This window comes from Daphnia magna, linkage group LG7 (genome assembly GCF_020631705.1).
Source record: "Daphnia magna isolate NIES linkage group LG7, ASM2063170v1.1, whole genome shotgun sequence".
In the NCBI taxonomy this organism is placed as follows: Eukaryota; Metazoa; Arthropoda; class Branchiopoda; order Diplostraca; family Daphniidae; genus Daphnia; species Daphnia magna.
Genome location: NC_059188.1, coordinates 9,915,397 through 9,931,326, shown reverse-complemented (window position 1 = coordinate 9,931,326; position 15,930 = coordinate 9,915,397). Strand labels below are relative to the sequence as shown.

At 40.6% G+C, this 15,930-nt stretch overlaps 4 protein-coding genes across 7 annotated transcripts; 2 read left to right on the top strand and 2 right to left on the bottom strand.

Moving 5' to 3' along the window:
- Window position 1: 1 nt before the first annotated feature.
- On the bottom strand, window positions 2-2,567 carry LOC116927404 (allantoinase). Its single transcript, XM_032934420.2, has 12 exons — window positions 2,413-2,567; window positions 2,207-2,346; window positions 1,922-2,020; window positions 1,778-1,846; window positions 1,602-1,716; window positions 1,397-1,543; window positions 1,187-1,332; window positions 1,029-1,114; window positions 858-958; window positions 635-773; window positions 374-546; window positions 2-307 (listed from the first exon to the last, which is right to left on the bottom strand). The coding sequence occupies exons 2-12, from the start codon at window positions 2,242-2,244 to the stop codon at window positions 140-142; spliced, it is 1,281 nt and encodes a 426-aa protein (XP_032790311.2). The 5' UTR covers window positions 2,245-2,346; window positions 2,413-2,567; the 3' UTR covers window positions 2-139.
- Window positions 2,568-2,642: 75 nt separating this feature from the next.
- LOC116927403 (propionyl-CoA carboxylase beta chain, mitochondrial) lies at window positions 2,643-5,029 on the top strand. Its single transcript, XM_032934419.2, has 10 exons — window positions 2,643-2,905; window positions 2,973-3,086; window positions 3,159-3,284; window positions 3,348-3,494; window positions 3,554-3,673; window positions 3,798-3,985; window positions 4,052-4,257; window positions 4,313-4,521; window positions 4,586-4,784; window positions 4,843-5,029. The coding sequence occupies exons 1-10, from the start codon at window positions 2,729-2,731 to the stop codon at window positions 4,962-4,964; spliced, it is 1,608 nt and encodes a 535-aa protein (XP_032790310.1). The 5' UTR covers window positions 2,643-2,728; the 3' UTR covers window positions 4,965-5,029.
- A 250-nt stretch (window positions 5,030-5,279) lies between these two features.
- LOC116927405 (translationally-controlled tumor protein homolog) lies at window positions 5,280-6,387 on the bottom strand. Its single transcript, XM_032934421.2, has 5 exons — window positions 6,228-6,387; window positions 5,993-6,063; window positions 5,710-5,897; window positions 5,529-5,644; window positions 5,280-5,465 (listed from the first exon to the last, which is right to left on the bottom strand). The coding sequence occupies exons 1-5, from the start codon at window positions 6,253-6,255 to the stop codon at window positions 5,350-5,352; spliced, it is 519 nt and encodes a 172-aa protein (XP_032790312.2). The 5' UTR covers window positions 6,256-6,387; the 3' UTR covers window positions 5,280-5,349.
- Window positions 6,388-8,713: 2,326 nt separating this feature from the next.
- Window positions 8,714-14,685, top strand: LOC116927402 (fibroblast growth factor receptor-like 1). Of its 4 annotated transcripts, XM_045177047.1 has the most exons (10): window positions 8,714-8,835; window positions 11,634-11,970; window positions 12,074-12,179; window positions 12,285-12,412; window positions 12,503-12,659; window positions 12,763-12,950; window positions 13,022-13,202; window positions 13,277-13,480; window positions 13,657-13,815; window positions 13,916-14,685. In XM_045177047.1, the coding sequence occupies exons 2-10, from the start codon at window positions 11,959-11,961 to the stop codon at window positions 14,413-14,415; spliced, it is 1,635 nt and encodes a 544-aa protein (XP_045032982.1). In that variant the 5' UTR covers window positions 8,714-8,835; window positions 11,634-11,958; the 3' UTR covers window positions 14,416-14,685. The 4 variants fall into 4 exon arrangements, with proteins under 4 accessions (XP_045032982.1, XP_045032984.1, XP_045032983.1 ...); XM_045177049.1 differs by lacking the exon at window positions 8,714-8,835 and having other exon boundaries at window positions 11,350-11,977; XM_045177048.1 differs by lacking the exon at window positions 8,714-8,835 and having other exon boundaries at window positions 11,351-11,919.
- The last annotated feature ends 1,245 nt before the right edge of the window (window positions 14,686-15,930 follow it).

The following is a 15,930-nucleotide window of genomic DNA, read 5'->3' as shown; positions in this document are numbered from 1 at the left end:
ATCAAGTATTCTAAGTATTGTTTAATTGCATAAAACTTTTAAAAAGTTCACAATTGCACTTGTGATTTTCGCAAAAAACTAGAAACTTCTAAACAATGGAAATGAAAATAAATGGAAAATGACCATTACAAATGCTACCTTATTCCAACGGTTCGGCTAGCAGAATTCCTTGTGGTTTATCGAAAACGAAGGCATCATTGTTGAAAACGATCTGACCTCTTAGGACAGTCATAACGACACGGCCGTTAAGCACCTTGCCCAAATATGGCGACAGTTTGTGTCGAAAATGCAACATCTCTGGGGTTACCTGTTTTGTCAGAAAGTACAAAATTATTTCTAAAAGAACATTTATCGATCACTTTATCGTTCTTACTGTAATCTGTTCATCGGGGTTCCAGATGACGAAATCTGCATCCATTCCCACCGCAATAGATCCTTTACGATGATGGAGGCGAGCTAATTTAGCTGTATTGTAGCTCAAAAAACGAGATAGATCAGTGAACGATAACCCTTTGGGATGTCCGAAAGTCCAGAGAAGAGGTAACACTACAATGTATACGTAATTTTTATGGTGTCTTTCCATTGTCCACCTTTTCCATCTCTTCCATAATTTGTTTTTTCTTCAAAAAGGTACCTAATTGTAAAGACGAAATCCCACCCCAGGCTTTCATGAAATCTCCAGTGTCGACGCATTTCAAATCCTGAGGTGCAGGTGAGTGATCGGAGACCACCAAGTCAATGGTTCCATCTAGCAATCCAGACCACAACAAGTCCTTTTTTCGAAGAAGGACAAAATCAAGAACTGTTGATTCTCCATTTGAAAGACATATTCACAATGGTAGAGACTATCAGTATACCTGATTACTCTTGTCCCTAATAGGCGGGCAGCATTTAAATTGCGTTGCTTTGACTGGGACCTCTTCCGCAGACAGTGTCAAGTAATGCGGACAGGTTTCCACTGTGATACGTTACATTGCATCAAACATTAAACAACATAAAAGCCTAATATATCCACACCATTTTTTTACCTGTGATAGGTACTCCGTCTTTTTTAGCTTGAGCGATAAGCGGAATGGCTTCGGCGCATGAGAGATGCACTATGTGACTCTGAACTCTATTTCCGTTCAAAATGTTATAGTTTTATAATTGTTAAGGAGCTAACTACCAATCAAATATATATATATACCTGTAGCGTCTACACAATTCAATAACTAAACGAATGGCTTCCACTTCCATGACACCGGGTCTAGACTGCAAGAAGCCTTGATAAACACTAGGTATTTCTTCAGTGTTCGTGCTTACGGCAGAACAGCACTCAACCTCTGCATGAAACTAACGATGATAAAATACATGAATTTGTTAAAGTCAACTAGAAATATCTAATTTGCATACGTACTAATATTGTCGTTGAAGAATTCTGAAGCCGCTGGAAAGCAATTTCAAGATCTTCTTCTTTTGCCTGAGGAAATTCGTCAACGCCACTGGGACACATAAAACATTTAAAGCCACGCACTCCCTCCCGCAACAGTGGAATCAGTTCATCCTGGGAAACTCTCCTTAGCTAAAAACTGGATTTGGAAGTTTGTTGGATTTAAAATTACCTGATTGCCAGGGATGATGCCACCCCAGAATGCAACATCTACAAAAACATTGTCAGATGCAGCTGTAAATTTTTCTAAAAAATTTTCTTTGGTTGTGGTAGGAGGAATGGAATTCCTGTTTGTAATGGTATTACTCAGAAATGAGATCACCAATAATAATATATCTATTTTAATACAAAGGCATGTCCACAATAGTTGTAACACCTCCTGCAGCAGCAGCTCTTGTAGCAGTTGTGAATCCTTCCCTAATTAATTCAGGTGTGAAGCTTAGCATAGACCAGGTCATAGCTTATGAGAGGCAATAAAAATTTCCTGATTACCAGTGAGTCCTTCCAGGTTCATTTACATGAACATGAGAATCAACAACACCAGGAGAAAGGACCAGGTTCCCCAAATCTATTACTGAGATTGGCTGGTATCTATGGGCAAATAGTATAGTTAAAAGGGGCAAAGCTTTTTTATGCATAAAGAATTTTTTCATATTTTCTGCCAAATGTCTTTAGAATTTGTATGAAATCTAATGTATTTAACACCAATTTGATTGTAAATCCAACCTTGTTTAGTGGTATACTCATACCCATTGAAAAACATTTCATGAAACATACTCATCATTAATGCCTAAGGGCAATCCTGCTGTCATCATAGCCTTTTACGGCAACAATCTGGCCGTTCTTCGTGACAACAGCTGCTGAAGCTACGCCGTGGGGTAGTACAACTCGGTGGCTTTTGAAAACCACAATCGAATCTTTTTAACATAATATTCAAGAGTTGATAAATAAGAAGGATATCAAATGACAACATTTATTCAAACCTGATTTGACAATTGAGGGCTCCATTTTTTTAACGTTATCTAAGCTGAAAACAAATCAAATAACTGAAAACAACACGGAACATATGAGATATGACTGCTTTTGGTGGTCATCGGATCCTTGCAACTTCGCAAACATGGTCTTAGCTTTAGGCTAATACTAGTTTGTATTTTGTTGTTTATAGAGACCGATCGCCATCTGTTATCTGGCGGGCAAAAGAGTAGACGATATACAGGTCTCAGTCTCAGCTGATTTCTGTTCCAGACCGAAATCGTCGAAATCTTAATTGGCTGCAATTGGTGTAGTTACAAAAAAAAAATGTTGAATATATTACGTTCGCGATGCATCGCTCACAGCAGTTTCTTAGCTCCGTTGCAATCAAGGTGGTCTTCGTCGATCGAACACACACTTCAAGTTAGAAAAGACATTGAATCGAAACGAGAACTCTCCAGACAAGGAGGTGGGCCCAAACGTATTGCTTCTCAACACAAAAAGGTATGCCTACATTAACAAAGCATTTTCGACATAATTGAGCCAATAATCAAACTATCACCAATTTCAGGGAAAATTGACTGCTCGAGAAAGGATTGATCTTTTGTGTGATGATGATTCCTTTGTCGAATATGATGCATTCGCAGAGCATACCTGCACAGATTTTGGAATGGATAAAGAAAAGGTCTTATTGAAATTATTTAACTATAGCAAAAAAAATTTATCTTTCCTTTTTTTTTTTTTTTTTTTTATACAGTACCCTGGTGATTCAGTAGTTACTGGTCATGGTCTGATAAGAGGTCGATTAGCTTATATTTTTAGCCAAGATTTCACAGTTTTTGGGGGCAGTTTGTCATCCATTCATGCTCGCAAAATTTGCAAGGTAATGATTCTCCAAAATTGGGTTGTCTGTTTCTAGTGGCACATAATGCAATTTTGCTAAAAGATCATGGATGAAGCAATGACTGTGGGAGCACCTGTTATTGGCTTGAATGACTCTGGTGGAGCTAGGATTCAGGAAGGTGTGGAATCTTTGGCTGGGTATGCAGATATTTTCTTGAGAAATGTCATGGCATCTGGTGTTGTTCCACAGGTTAATTTCATTGCATTTGTACAATCTTCTGAAAAAGTTTTAACAAAAATTTCCCCCAGATTTCTCTTATTATGGGGCCATGTGCAGGAGGTGCTGTCTATTCTCCTGCGCTTACGGATTTCACTTTCATGGTCAAGGATTCTTCATATCTTTTCATCACTGGACCTGATGTTGTCAAGGTAAAAAAAAAAATTAAACAAAAAGTGAACAATACAGAAAAAAGCGCAAAAATTGCCACACATAAGTAAACATATACAGGTCATTGAATGGGTTTGTTCATTAATGTTTATTACTCATTAATAGTCGGTGACCAATGAAGATGTTACTTTTGAGGAGCTTGGTGGAGCAAAGACACACACAACCATTTCTGGCGTGGCCCACAAAGCATTCGAAAACGATGTAGAGGCTCTTCTTCAACTTAGAGACTTCATGGGATATCTTCCTCGGTCAAATAAAGATCCATCTCCAATTCGGGTACCCTCTGATCCTTGGTAAGTTGAGCATTTAAATGAAACAACTATATAAGTTGGCTAACCTTATGGCGATTCACGTATTAGGGATCGAGAGGTTCCCGGATTGGATAGTGTTGTTCCATTAGAATCAACAACCGCCTACGACATGCTGGATATTATTAATTCAGTTGTGGATGAAAGAGAATTCTTTGAAATTATGCCAACATCTGCTAAGAATATTATTGTGGGTTTCGCATGCATGAATGGTCGTTCGGTTGGCATTGTTGCAAACCAACCCAAGGTCGCGGCTGGTAATCCAATAGCTGTAATAAAATCGAGAGTTCGTAATTGGTAACTGTTTTGCAGGTTGTCTGGATATCGACGCATCGGTGAAGGGTGCGAGATTCGTCCGCTTCTGTGACGCTTTCAACATCCCGATAATAACGTTTGTCGACGTTCCCGGATTTTTGCCTGGTACGGCGCAAGAGTATGGAGGCATCATTCGGCATGGAGCCAAGCTTCTGTACGCTTTCGCTGAAGCAACAGTCCCCAAAATTACTATTATCACCCGAAAGGTAAAGCACTTCCTATTACTATAGTCATCTGTAGAAAATATTATTCGAAACTTAATAATTCTAGGCTTATGGAGGAGCATATGATGTCATGAGCTCTAAGCATCTTAGAGGAGACAAAAACTATGCTTGGCCAACTGCTGAAATCGCTGTTATGGGCGCTAAGGGTGCTGTTTCCATCTTGTACCGAGGAAAGGGAAATGTAGATCAGTATGAACAGGAATACATCAAGAAATTTGGAAATCCATTCCCAGCTGCCGTTAAAGGTTCTTGTGTACCACGAATGGTATAGTAGAATTAATGATTTATTTTTATGTATAATAGGCTTCGTCGATGATATTATAGAACCACGAATTACTCGCCGTAGGATTTGCCAAGATCTTAACGTGTTAGCTGCCAAATCGCAGAGGAATCCATGGAAAAAACATGGTAATATTCCTCTTTAAATGTACTGCAATTGTACTGTACGTACAGTGTAAAAATGAGTATAATAAACACTTGTTGAATGTGACACTTTTGCCTATGTTTTCTCCCATCATTTGTTAGAATAGAATAAAGCGTTGCAGGAATCCAATTAAAAATTTCTCTGCCATTAATCCGTGTTTGACGAACGGCATAATTTTTACTTACTTTACTGATTGACGTGGCGAGTACTAGGAAGAACAATGAAGAACCCAGGGAAAATTCTGGAAATATTTTTCTTTAATATATTGTAATTGTAATGCATGATGTGTTGAATTGATTTTAATAAGGACAAATTGTTGAATGTGAGCCCTTCGTGTATGTATTTTCCCAGCATATGATGTTAAAATTAAGGAAACTTGAGACAATTTAGAATTTCTCTGCAATCAGTCCATGTTTGAAGAACATCATGACAGGTCTGCTTTCTCCATTAATGTCGCGGTACTCCATCAGTGCAACCATTCCATCAACATCCATTTGAGCTCCTGTATGAGAATTCATTTCTTTTACCCCTGACATCTTGTTAATTGACAATAAAACTGTTATACCAGTGAAAAATTGGAGATCCTTAAACCTTCCAAGAAGATCTTTCATCACTTTGCTCATATTGGATTTGAAGGTCTCGACTTCAGATGGCTGGGTCTCTTCCAATTTGGCAACCAACCTGGTGAACATAGTATCAAACATGTTTATTTAGGAAAACATTAAGAAGAATATATTAAATTTTACCTCTTCATGTAATCTTTCAGGTATTGAGTGTAACCTTTCTTGTCACCAAAGGCAAAGCATTCAACCAACTGATGTGCCAAGACGATGTCACAGCCAGATTCAGTAGCTTCCTCACTTCCTTCATCAGCTTCTTCAGCAGATGGGTTGGCACCAGCAAGGACGATTTCACCTGCTTTCCTACTCACGTACTATTTCATTAGAGTAAAGTTTTATTAGAAAAACTCATTACGTGAGACATAGGCATATTGACAGATGACAGGACAGGTAGTCAAATTCTACGCACCTTTCCGGTGACCTCATAAAGGACTCCATCGACAAGTTTAATAGGGTAACTGTCAGAGAACATCTCGTCGTCTTGTCAGAAAATTAAAAAAGAACAGCAAATTCTGCAATTAACATTTAGCTTACTGTCACACGGCCATTATAGGACCGGTCTTCGCTACTTCTCCGGTTAATTTAATTATCGTAGACTTTTATACTGGTACAAAACATAGAAGATGAAAATTGAAGCAAAATACCATTAAAAATATCCTTGTAGATGATCATGGTGAATAGATGTTTGATGATAAAAAAAGTAAAGAAGAGACACAACACCCAACTGGGATGGAAGGTAGACTCAAAAAGGAAAGAAGGAAAGAGCAGTGAAGAAAATGTAAGAGAAAATGACTCAACGTTGCCATTTCTCAAAATTCAGCCCCAGCACCATAGAAAACTAGGGCTCGGCCCCGATCACATTCTAATCGGGGACACCGCTAAGCCCCGATTAAAATGAATCGGGAAAGCTCCCCAAAATCATAGGGGGTGGTTCGTTCCTGCGTCGACTTTGCCATAAGGCTTGGTCGTCAAAATTCTTTTTAACGATGGTGATGGCACCTAGTGGATTTTAAGAAAACTACATATCAATCCTAGGCTAGTTTATCAAGTATATTAAAAGTAGTGAAACATGATTTCTTTAAATTTTGCAACGGTTTTGTTTCTAATTTTCATTTCAGCTAAAATTACGTTTGTAAGCTAAATTCCAGCTACCTAAGCCTTTCTTTTTGTGTTTTTTTTTATTTTTTTTTTTTTTGTTGTTCAGTTAAAACTGAAAAAAATGCTTAAAAACCCTCGAAACTGCAGCTTTTGCCAAGTCGCGCATGAACGAACTCCTCTGCTCTCTCCCCGATTTAAATGAATCGGGAAAGCTCCCCGATTGGCGCGGGGCCGAGCGCTAAATGCAAGAGGGAAATTCTGGAATTTCATTTCTGCAGACAGAGTCATAGACCCCTAGTTCCTCCACTATAGCTATTTACTTATTTTCTCCCTCTCAGAAAAGGGGTACCCTCTTGCGGGGATTACTATATTTTAAAAAAACGAGGGTTTTGGCCTGTCGGGGCATGGTCGGGGCGTATGAGTGAAATTCCGCCCGTTGTGACTGCCATCAGTGATATTCCACTCAACGCAAAAACTCATTTGTCGACTGATGGCAGTTCATTTAAAAAAACTATAGACCTCACGTTAAACAGAACTTGAGTATCGTGATTGTGGTTTAATTACGAATCAAAATCATTGTATTTTTTACTAAATCTAAATAATTGGAAAAAATGAAAAAATGGGAAGGCCTTAGCTCATTTTCGTCAAAATCTGCAGAAATCGACATCTCTTAGAATTCAATTAGAATTCAAACGCCTGTAAATAAGCCACGCCCCCGCTCACTTTTCGCGAACCCAATTTTTTGAGTTTTTTCGGGCTGGCTCCTTTCGAAAGTGCTGCACCATGCGGAGATCTCATGCACTACAACGCTATCTCTCTAGACATCCGCTTGGTTTTTTGCAAGTATTCGAAAACTTTATTTTTATTGTTAGTGCAATCAGATCTCCGCTTGGTGCAGCACTTTCTTAGGGAGAAAAAAAAAATTGGGTGAAAAAAAAAGACGAAAAAAAAAAAAAAAAAAAAAAAAAAAAAAAAAAAAAAAAAACAAAGTAGTCTGTTTGAGGTATTTGAACGTTCGCAATAGTTACGCTAGTTACCCGTAAAAAACATAGAATAAGTAGAGAAAATTAAGACTAAATTTAATAGAAACACAAATCAATGACATCCAAGCACAATTAAGCAATTAATCTACCAAGAACGCATCCTTCGCCCTCTGTTGAGTGATGGGTGTTCCTCCTTCGCCCTCTGTTGAGTGATGATGCGAATTTGCGTCCCAAAGCCAAGAAATGCGAATTTGGGTCCCGAAGCCAAGAAACTAAGTTGTATAGAATCCCTTCGGGGAACTTTGATAGAATTCCTATCGGGAAACTAAAATTTGGTCCGAAAATTTAGTGCTTTACCATCGCTTCATAGAGAGCACTAGGGTCTCTAAAAGTTACGGCAATGCCAAATAAATTATAACAAAGAATTTTTAAGTAAAAAGAGGGGTGAAAGAGCGTTTCATGCAAGGAAGGTATGGCAAAAAATGTGCAGTTTTAGCAAAAAGTCCGTCGTTAATCTCAGATAGAATGTCAGATTTCTCCGCAAATTTCATTTATGTACAAAGTGTTTGATCAAAACTTCCATTCGGTGACAATTCATTGATCCAGTCGGCAAATATTTTATTTACTCAAAAGTGCAGATATTTCCAAAGATAGATACATTTTCAATGACAAGTTTTTGCTCCAAAAAAAAAATCGCAAGACAGCTGAGCACCGCGGGCACGTTGCTGTGTCAAGGCTACAGAGAAACAAGTTGGTGGGAGCCTTGAATCTGATTTGCCAATTTAAAAAAAAACTCTATTAGGAAAGAACGCACACACAAAAAAAAGGCTTTGGGAAAAAAAATCTGTGTGCCAAAATAACTTAAGAATAGTCGCAAAGTGATAAGAGTTGAAAGCCAGTTATAAAATGAGGGGGGAAACGTTGCCGATAGACGAAGAAAAATGGCTGACACGTTTAAAATCAACATTCATCTGCTCCACCTCCATCCAATATCGAAGGAATTTGTCTTCCACACTGCGTCGATCGCCATTTTCGAAGAGGACATCAACACTACCAATCATGATGGAATGATAGTTAACTCAGATAAAAACAAACAAACTCCAACAGCAAGAAAAAGGATGAAAAAGAAAACCACAAAGAAATCTTCGATGGAAGGGACACAGACCCTACGGTACAAGATTAATTTTTATCTTTAAAAAAAAACCTAAATAAAATAAATAAGAAATGGTTGAAACGGAGGGAAAATCGAGGGTGAGAATTGCACCAGCAATCGTTAGAAATTGATCGGGTATTGTCGCACGATGCCTGTGTTGGTAGATCGATCAAGTTGACACAATCGCTCTCTGGTATCGACTTTCTTGTTTACTTTTCTTTGTCTTTTCCCCTTGAAGCTGTTGTGTTTTTGTTTCGACTTTCTTCCTTTTATCCCATCTTTTTTTTCTGTTTTCTTTTAACGGACCAATGTATTCGTTGGAGTCTCTTATTTTCGTTCCTTTCAAAAGTCGTAGGGAAATCCAGTGAAATGCTCAACATATTTACAACGGTTTCTCTTGTAACATTTAGCTAAGAATGAAGTATTGTTTCATGCAAAGAATTCAAAGCAGTCACGTCAGTTGATCCCACAATGTCTGCAGGTGTTCGTAACAATGTGTGGGCTTCACTTAAAACTCGGTATTCGCCATACGCATTCAATAATTACAGGTTGAGAAGAAGAACGTAAAACATAAAGTAACGGAATGAAACAAACGAAACAAACGAAACAACAACAAACAAAAGAAAGATGGCCGATTAAAAATGTGTTGTTGGGCGTACTAATGCTCTTAATATCAAGAACAACTTTAAAAACGAAAAAACGAAAGCCCCGAGCCAACAAACGCTTTGATCACAGCCGAACGAAATCGAATGAAGAAAACAGAGGAAATTATCTTTAAAAACATAAACAAAACAAAAAAGATCCCGGTCGGTTGAAGGTCACGCTCCGGTCACGGACTGCCTGACACCTTGCCTTTTCATTTTTATTACTCTGATGCCGGAGTTAAAATTTGTCCAACTTTACCTGTGATGTGTGTTGGCTTTTGAATTGCTCGTTCTTCGAGGGGTGCCCCCCGCCAAAAAAAAAACAAAACAAAACAAGGAAATTTTAAGTTTTAAAAAGTCGTCACGGACAAACCTTAGATGGCATTGGCCGACGATTCGCGGGAATAGTGGAGAGTTACCGACGTTCGTACCACAAAAACAAAAACCTGTCGAGTTGAGAATACACCCCGTCGTGCAAATCTCCACTTACTTTGCAGACTGCGTGAGATTTTTTACGCAATTATGGAAATGACAAAATTCAAGAGCCATTGATCAACATTCCTCGGTTGTTGGTGGCGTGTGATTGGCTCGTCGTCTGCGTGCATTCGAGACAACAAACCGAAAGACTATAAGAGTTTTTTTGTTTTTTGTTTTTTGTTTTTTAAAGAAAAAGACAAAAAACAAAATCCATTCCGATTTTGGGCGAACTCTCCATCAGTCGCGCCCCAGTGATAGTGATCGCATGACAGAGTACGCTGGCCGCGAGACACACACGAGGGCCTTGGCGTGATCATGTCTTATAGATTGATAGGTTTTTTTTTTTCTTGTTTTGTTTTGTTTTTTTCCGTATTCTTCTTTTCTTTCTTTTCCTCTTTGTTGTTGTTGTTTAACGTTTCTCAATCGCGCTTTGTAATCTACGCAACTGGGTGATTTGCATAATCATGAAAGGCTGTATAGGACTCTTTTATATTTATATATATATATATAGAGAGAGAGAGATGGATTGAAAGTCAATCAATCAAGTGGTGTGTAGTAGCGTCCACTGCAGCTGTTGATGCTTATCAATGATTTATAAAGAAGCAACTTCATTTATTTATCTCTCTCCTTTCGAGATTTTTCTCGCTCCGAGTTGAATTCAAACGCGGAGAAACATTCAAAGGGGAAAGAGAAAACAATCAGAATTTCTTTTTTTTGTTGTCTTGGGTTAGGAATAGATTGGGTGTTTTTAAGGGTGCGGAGTTTTGATCGTTATCCGACAATGTGTCTTTCACACACACACACACACAAACTGTCGTGCGGAAGAACTATAGCGTATACACCTGTTACATCGAACAAATCAATTTCGTGCGATGTCTGATCAATCAACAATGTCTACACACAAACGAAAGTTCTAAATAGGTGGCTATTTAAATTCACATTCAAGTCCATTTGCATGTTTTGAGTGCCAAAAGCGCGTGCAAATTATCTGCGATCACGGACTTTAACACGATCTATACAATAGCGATTACACGAAATGATCCCTTTGCCATTTTTCTTTCAGTTTTTCATGCCCTTACATGAAAAATAAAATTTAAAAAACCTGACATGATATTTTTCTTTTTTTTTTTAAACAACAGACCAACTTTAATAGCTGGCACGTGCAAACTGTAAATATAAGTTGTGAAGTGTATCCGCTTATGTTGTATATGTTATGCTTGTGTGTGTACGTTGTGTATAAACCGTTCGCGACGGTGTTGCAGTGACTTTGCGAGCCAAAGCCACAGGTTTTGGCGTCGCTACGATCCGCTCGAGCTGTTGGTCGAAATTGGACAGAGATCTGTTGAACTGGCCTCCATCCATAGCGTTGCTGCTTCGGTCTGTTATTGTTGTTTAACGGTGTGTAGAGAACCGAAGGGAACGTGCCCTTCTCCTGGACTCGTGTTGCTGGCCAAGAGCCCCCCCCCTTCCCTGCCAGTTGATTGCCAATGTAAACAACAACCAAAGAAAAACCCAGGGAAACTTGTATAAAAATGTGTTGCTGTTTCCTTTCCACCCTTGGTCCTGTTACAAATGTTTAAACTAGTTTAGATTTGGAGCTTGAGAAGAACGAAGTCAAAACATCGGCAGAGCTTCTCCTCTTTTGCGGTTGTGAACCCAAAATTCTCAGTTCGATTTTTTCTCTTGACTCTATAGCGCCGTGTTGTTGGGCACTGCAAGATGGCTAATCCTCGTCACTGATTCACAAAAGGATAGGACGCAATCATCGGTGCAGTCACTGACGGTTCGTCAGCCGTGAGATGAACGCCATTCATCATCGCATCCTCAGCCATCACGTCATTTCCATCATCATCTGCAAATCGCCTGCTTGATGATCAATTAACGTGCTGCCATCACCGACTTGCAGACATCATCACCGCACACACACACACACATAAAAAGAAAAGGAAAAATTGGAAGAAAGAGGGGAACCCGTTTGTCGGTGAGTCACCAAAGTGCCCGTGTGTGAAATCAACATTGGATGAACAAAGACGTAAGAGTTGCCGCACGATTTCACTTTGTGTCTCATCTCTTTTTGACTTTGTTCTCCGAAAGCCACTTATTGATGTGTATTTGTGTCTTTTCAACTTCAAAAGACGATCACTGAAGGAAGGAAGGCGAGGATGAAATCATTGAAGCGGCCTGCAGGCATTTTATGCTTCATCTGGTGTCTGTTGTCTGCCAGCGTCGCCTTGGCTGGAGGTAAGTTCCAACCTTACTTTTTGATTAGAAGCGCATCAAACGTTGCGGCGTGTTGTGAAGAAAGCGCAAAATAAGAAAAAAGGGATTTACATCTTTGGCCCACAGCTCCGCCGAAGATACGCGCGGATTACCGCGCAATCATCCGCGCCAACGCGATGGATCGCGTTCAGATGTCGTGTCCCGTTCATCAGCAATCTGGCGATTCGGCTGGGCTCTTCATCAGTTGGCTAAAAGTAAACGTCGAATCAAAATTGGCGCCTCATTTGAAAGGCTGTGATGCATTTTCGCACCTAATATTGATTGTGAAACCGACTTTTGAATAGGACAACGAGTCGCTTCCCGTGATGATGATACGATTCGAGACGAAAGGAGCCCATTTGATGATCGAAGATGTCGAACCGGAAGACGCTGGCGTCTACGTTTGCATCGCCACCAACGGCTTCGGAAGCCAAAGAGCTGCAATTCAATTAATTGTCACAGGTAAAGGGGAGAAAAACGAGTCAGCAATTTTTGTATTTTTAAATATTTACTTTCCTGCCATTGCATGTGACGCCAAACGGTTGCCGTTCGCAACGTCTGGCAGATCCTCAAACAGAGTCAACAACCGTCGCCGATATTGAAAACAGTTCCGACGACTTATTGATCGAGAAGTTGAGTTTCACAGAGGAGACGCTCCGCCAACCGAATCGTGTGCGCATCACGGCCGGAAGTTCCCTCGACATCCAATGCGTCGTCGCCGGTTATCCGTATCCGGATCTCATTTGGCTTAAAGTAATCAATTGATTTATTTTTAAAAGCCAACTCATTATCGTATACCTCAACTCGTTTTACGCAAATGAAAGGACGGTGTGGTGTACAAACGATGGCAGCAGCAGAATGCAGCGGACGAAACGAGTTGGAGAACAGCATCGCGTCTAACGTTGGCCATCCGAAGAGCTGGGCCCTCTTCGTCGGCCAATTACACGTGTTTGGCGCTCGGTTTGAAAGGCAAAATGCAGACGACGTTCATCGTTTCAGTCCTAGGTAAATGAGACGTTGCGACCCAAATTCTAAGCCAATTATCGATTATCAAAGAACAAGACGATCGGACGTCCCAGATTCAGCTGTCAGCGACATGAGCGAAGTCCACCCGGCCAACGTGACAGAGTTCAGAGGTGGAAGGGCCAAATTTCACTGCTGGGTGCGCAGCACGTCCCTTCCGCAAGTCGAATGGCTGAAAAGGCTTCCGGGCCATCCCCTCCGCCCCGACTTGAGCCTCTACCCCAACACGTCATTGGTCGTTGGCGAGGATCACTACCAGAGTATTATCATTATTTTGTCCAATTTCCCGGCTAACGTCTGTGCTGTTTTCCTTGACGCGTGTTAAAAACAGATTTGAAATCATTCGAGTGCATTGAAATGCATGCGAGCACCAGTCGTTTAGCGTAAGGAGATTTGTTATCATTATGCGTGTACGTCATTTGCGTTTCCCTTTTAGAGCTGGAAGGCGATGAACTGGTGCGCAAGGAGGACGGCTCCTATTTGAAAACCTTACAACTCGATCCGCTAAGTGAAAACGATGCCGGCCTCTACCTCTGCCTGGGCAACAATCGCTACGGTTACACCATTGAAAAGACTTACTTGAACGTCAAACCCAGTAAGTCAATTATAACTACCTACGTCGTATTCGAACTGATCGCCTTTATTTCTTTTTATTTTATTTTTTTTGTTTTTCGCTTGCAAAAAAAAACAAAAAGATTATGAAACATCGAAAGAGTCGAAATCGGTCCCGATTTCGATCATGGTGGCGCTGCCTTCCATCCTTTTATTGAGCATCGGTTGCGGCTTTGTTTGCTGGATGCGGAGGCGTGAAAAACGGAGACGCCTGGCTGAATTGGCGGCATTGGCCACCGGCTGGAGCCACGGCCTTGCCAGCCCGCAGCAACAGCAAGAACAACAACAAGCGATGCAAACAACAACTGAGACAACGTTGGGTCGAGGTGGTAGCGGTCACAGCAGCTGCCATAGTCGGCAAACGCTAACGAGCGGCGCGGGGTGCCATCATCTTAACGAGGAGGCGGACACGGGCCTGGCTGTGGGCTCGCCCGCCGCTAAGCGGACGGGCGTCGAGATCGACTGTCGCTCTGGCGGCCAGCAGCTGAAAGTGGACGACCTGCAGTCCAATTATTATTTCCAGCCACAGCGACATCATCAGCTGGAACAGCAGCGCAACACGTCGTCATCGCTGATCATCTAAAGAATCTAAAGAATTAAAAATAAAAATCAACAAATAAAACCCAAATCTGATCGATTCAAAATGAAAGGAAGAAAATCAAAACGCCTAAGGCAGTTGACCAAAATTGCTGGACCCAGCCGCGTCCATCAAGTTCCTCCTCTCTTCCCCAGTCGACCATTAATGAATTATCGACACGCGACCCCTTTGCCCGCGTCTGCCGACTTTCCCTATTGACGGCCCAAGAAGAAGCGTCAAATCCAAAAATAATAAATACACACACACGCAACGTAACACAGACCAGCTCGTCTACCGTCTTACTTATATTTTTCTGAGCACATACGCAGCCTATTTTTATTTTTTATTTTTTTCGATACACTACGAGACGCTGCATGTTTAGGAGGGTGCCATTATTTATTTCTCTTCATCAATTTGCATCTTTTTATTAAGGAAAATGAAAGATTCAAAGTGTGGGGAGTGTCTTTGACTGTAACGGAATGATCAACGATGGGGACGCAATTGTTAGCGCATCCGCTTTTGATTTTTCGCTACTTGCGCTACGTCGCACAACGAAGCTGATTGAATCCTAACGATGCGCTATTGATTGGAAAACGGGGGGGTTTCAAGAAAAGAAGAATAGAAAATAAAAGAAATGCGAATGCGAGAACATAAAGAAGAAAGAAAAATGCATTAAAGTCACAGAGGTATACATAGTAGACTAGATCTCAGCTGATTGTTCCCAAATTTAAAAAAAAAAGAAAAAAACTTGGAAGGATTTCAATCTTTTTCTCACTTCTCCTCGCAACGGACCGGTTTTCTGCGTTCGAAAAAAAAGGAAAAAAATTGTCAACATCATCATCATCTTTCTCTCCCCCTCCCCTCGGTTCTTTTCCCTATCAACATCTACGTCACCTAGACAGAGTTGTACACGATACAGTTGACTATGTCACCATCTCTCATTCTATAACGTTTTCTTTCTCTCTTTATCGTTTTTCTAGGTACAACAGGGGACCTTTTTTTCTTTCTGTATGTCCCCCACCCTCATCAACTTTGGCTCCCTCTTTTGGAGTCCCTCTGCTCTTCGGCTGGAACGGTTGACCAGATGGTCACGTGATAGGATGATCGATGATGTTGACGATTTGCTAATCAACAAAAGAAGAGGGGAGACACACACACACACACACACAGAAAAAAGAGGGACAACATGTACATATACTCTATACATCCAAACGAACGCGAAAAAAATGTAGGGGCAGGGGGAGGGATAAGATGAAATAATGAGAGAGTAACAAACGTATATACGTATCATTTAGAAAGAAGAGAGGACACAATAAAGAAGCGACATGTGTCAGGTGACGGAGGTGAATATAAGGTGATGAATGTGCCTTTCATCATCGGGGAAACGGATCGAAGATGCCAACATTAGATCCTTGTGTGTATATATTTTTCTTTCTTCTCTCGCATAACAAAAAAGGAAAAAGAAAAAGGGGGAACGAACACACGCACGCACACACACAAGAAAAACAGGGCGGAGTGCTT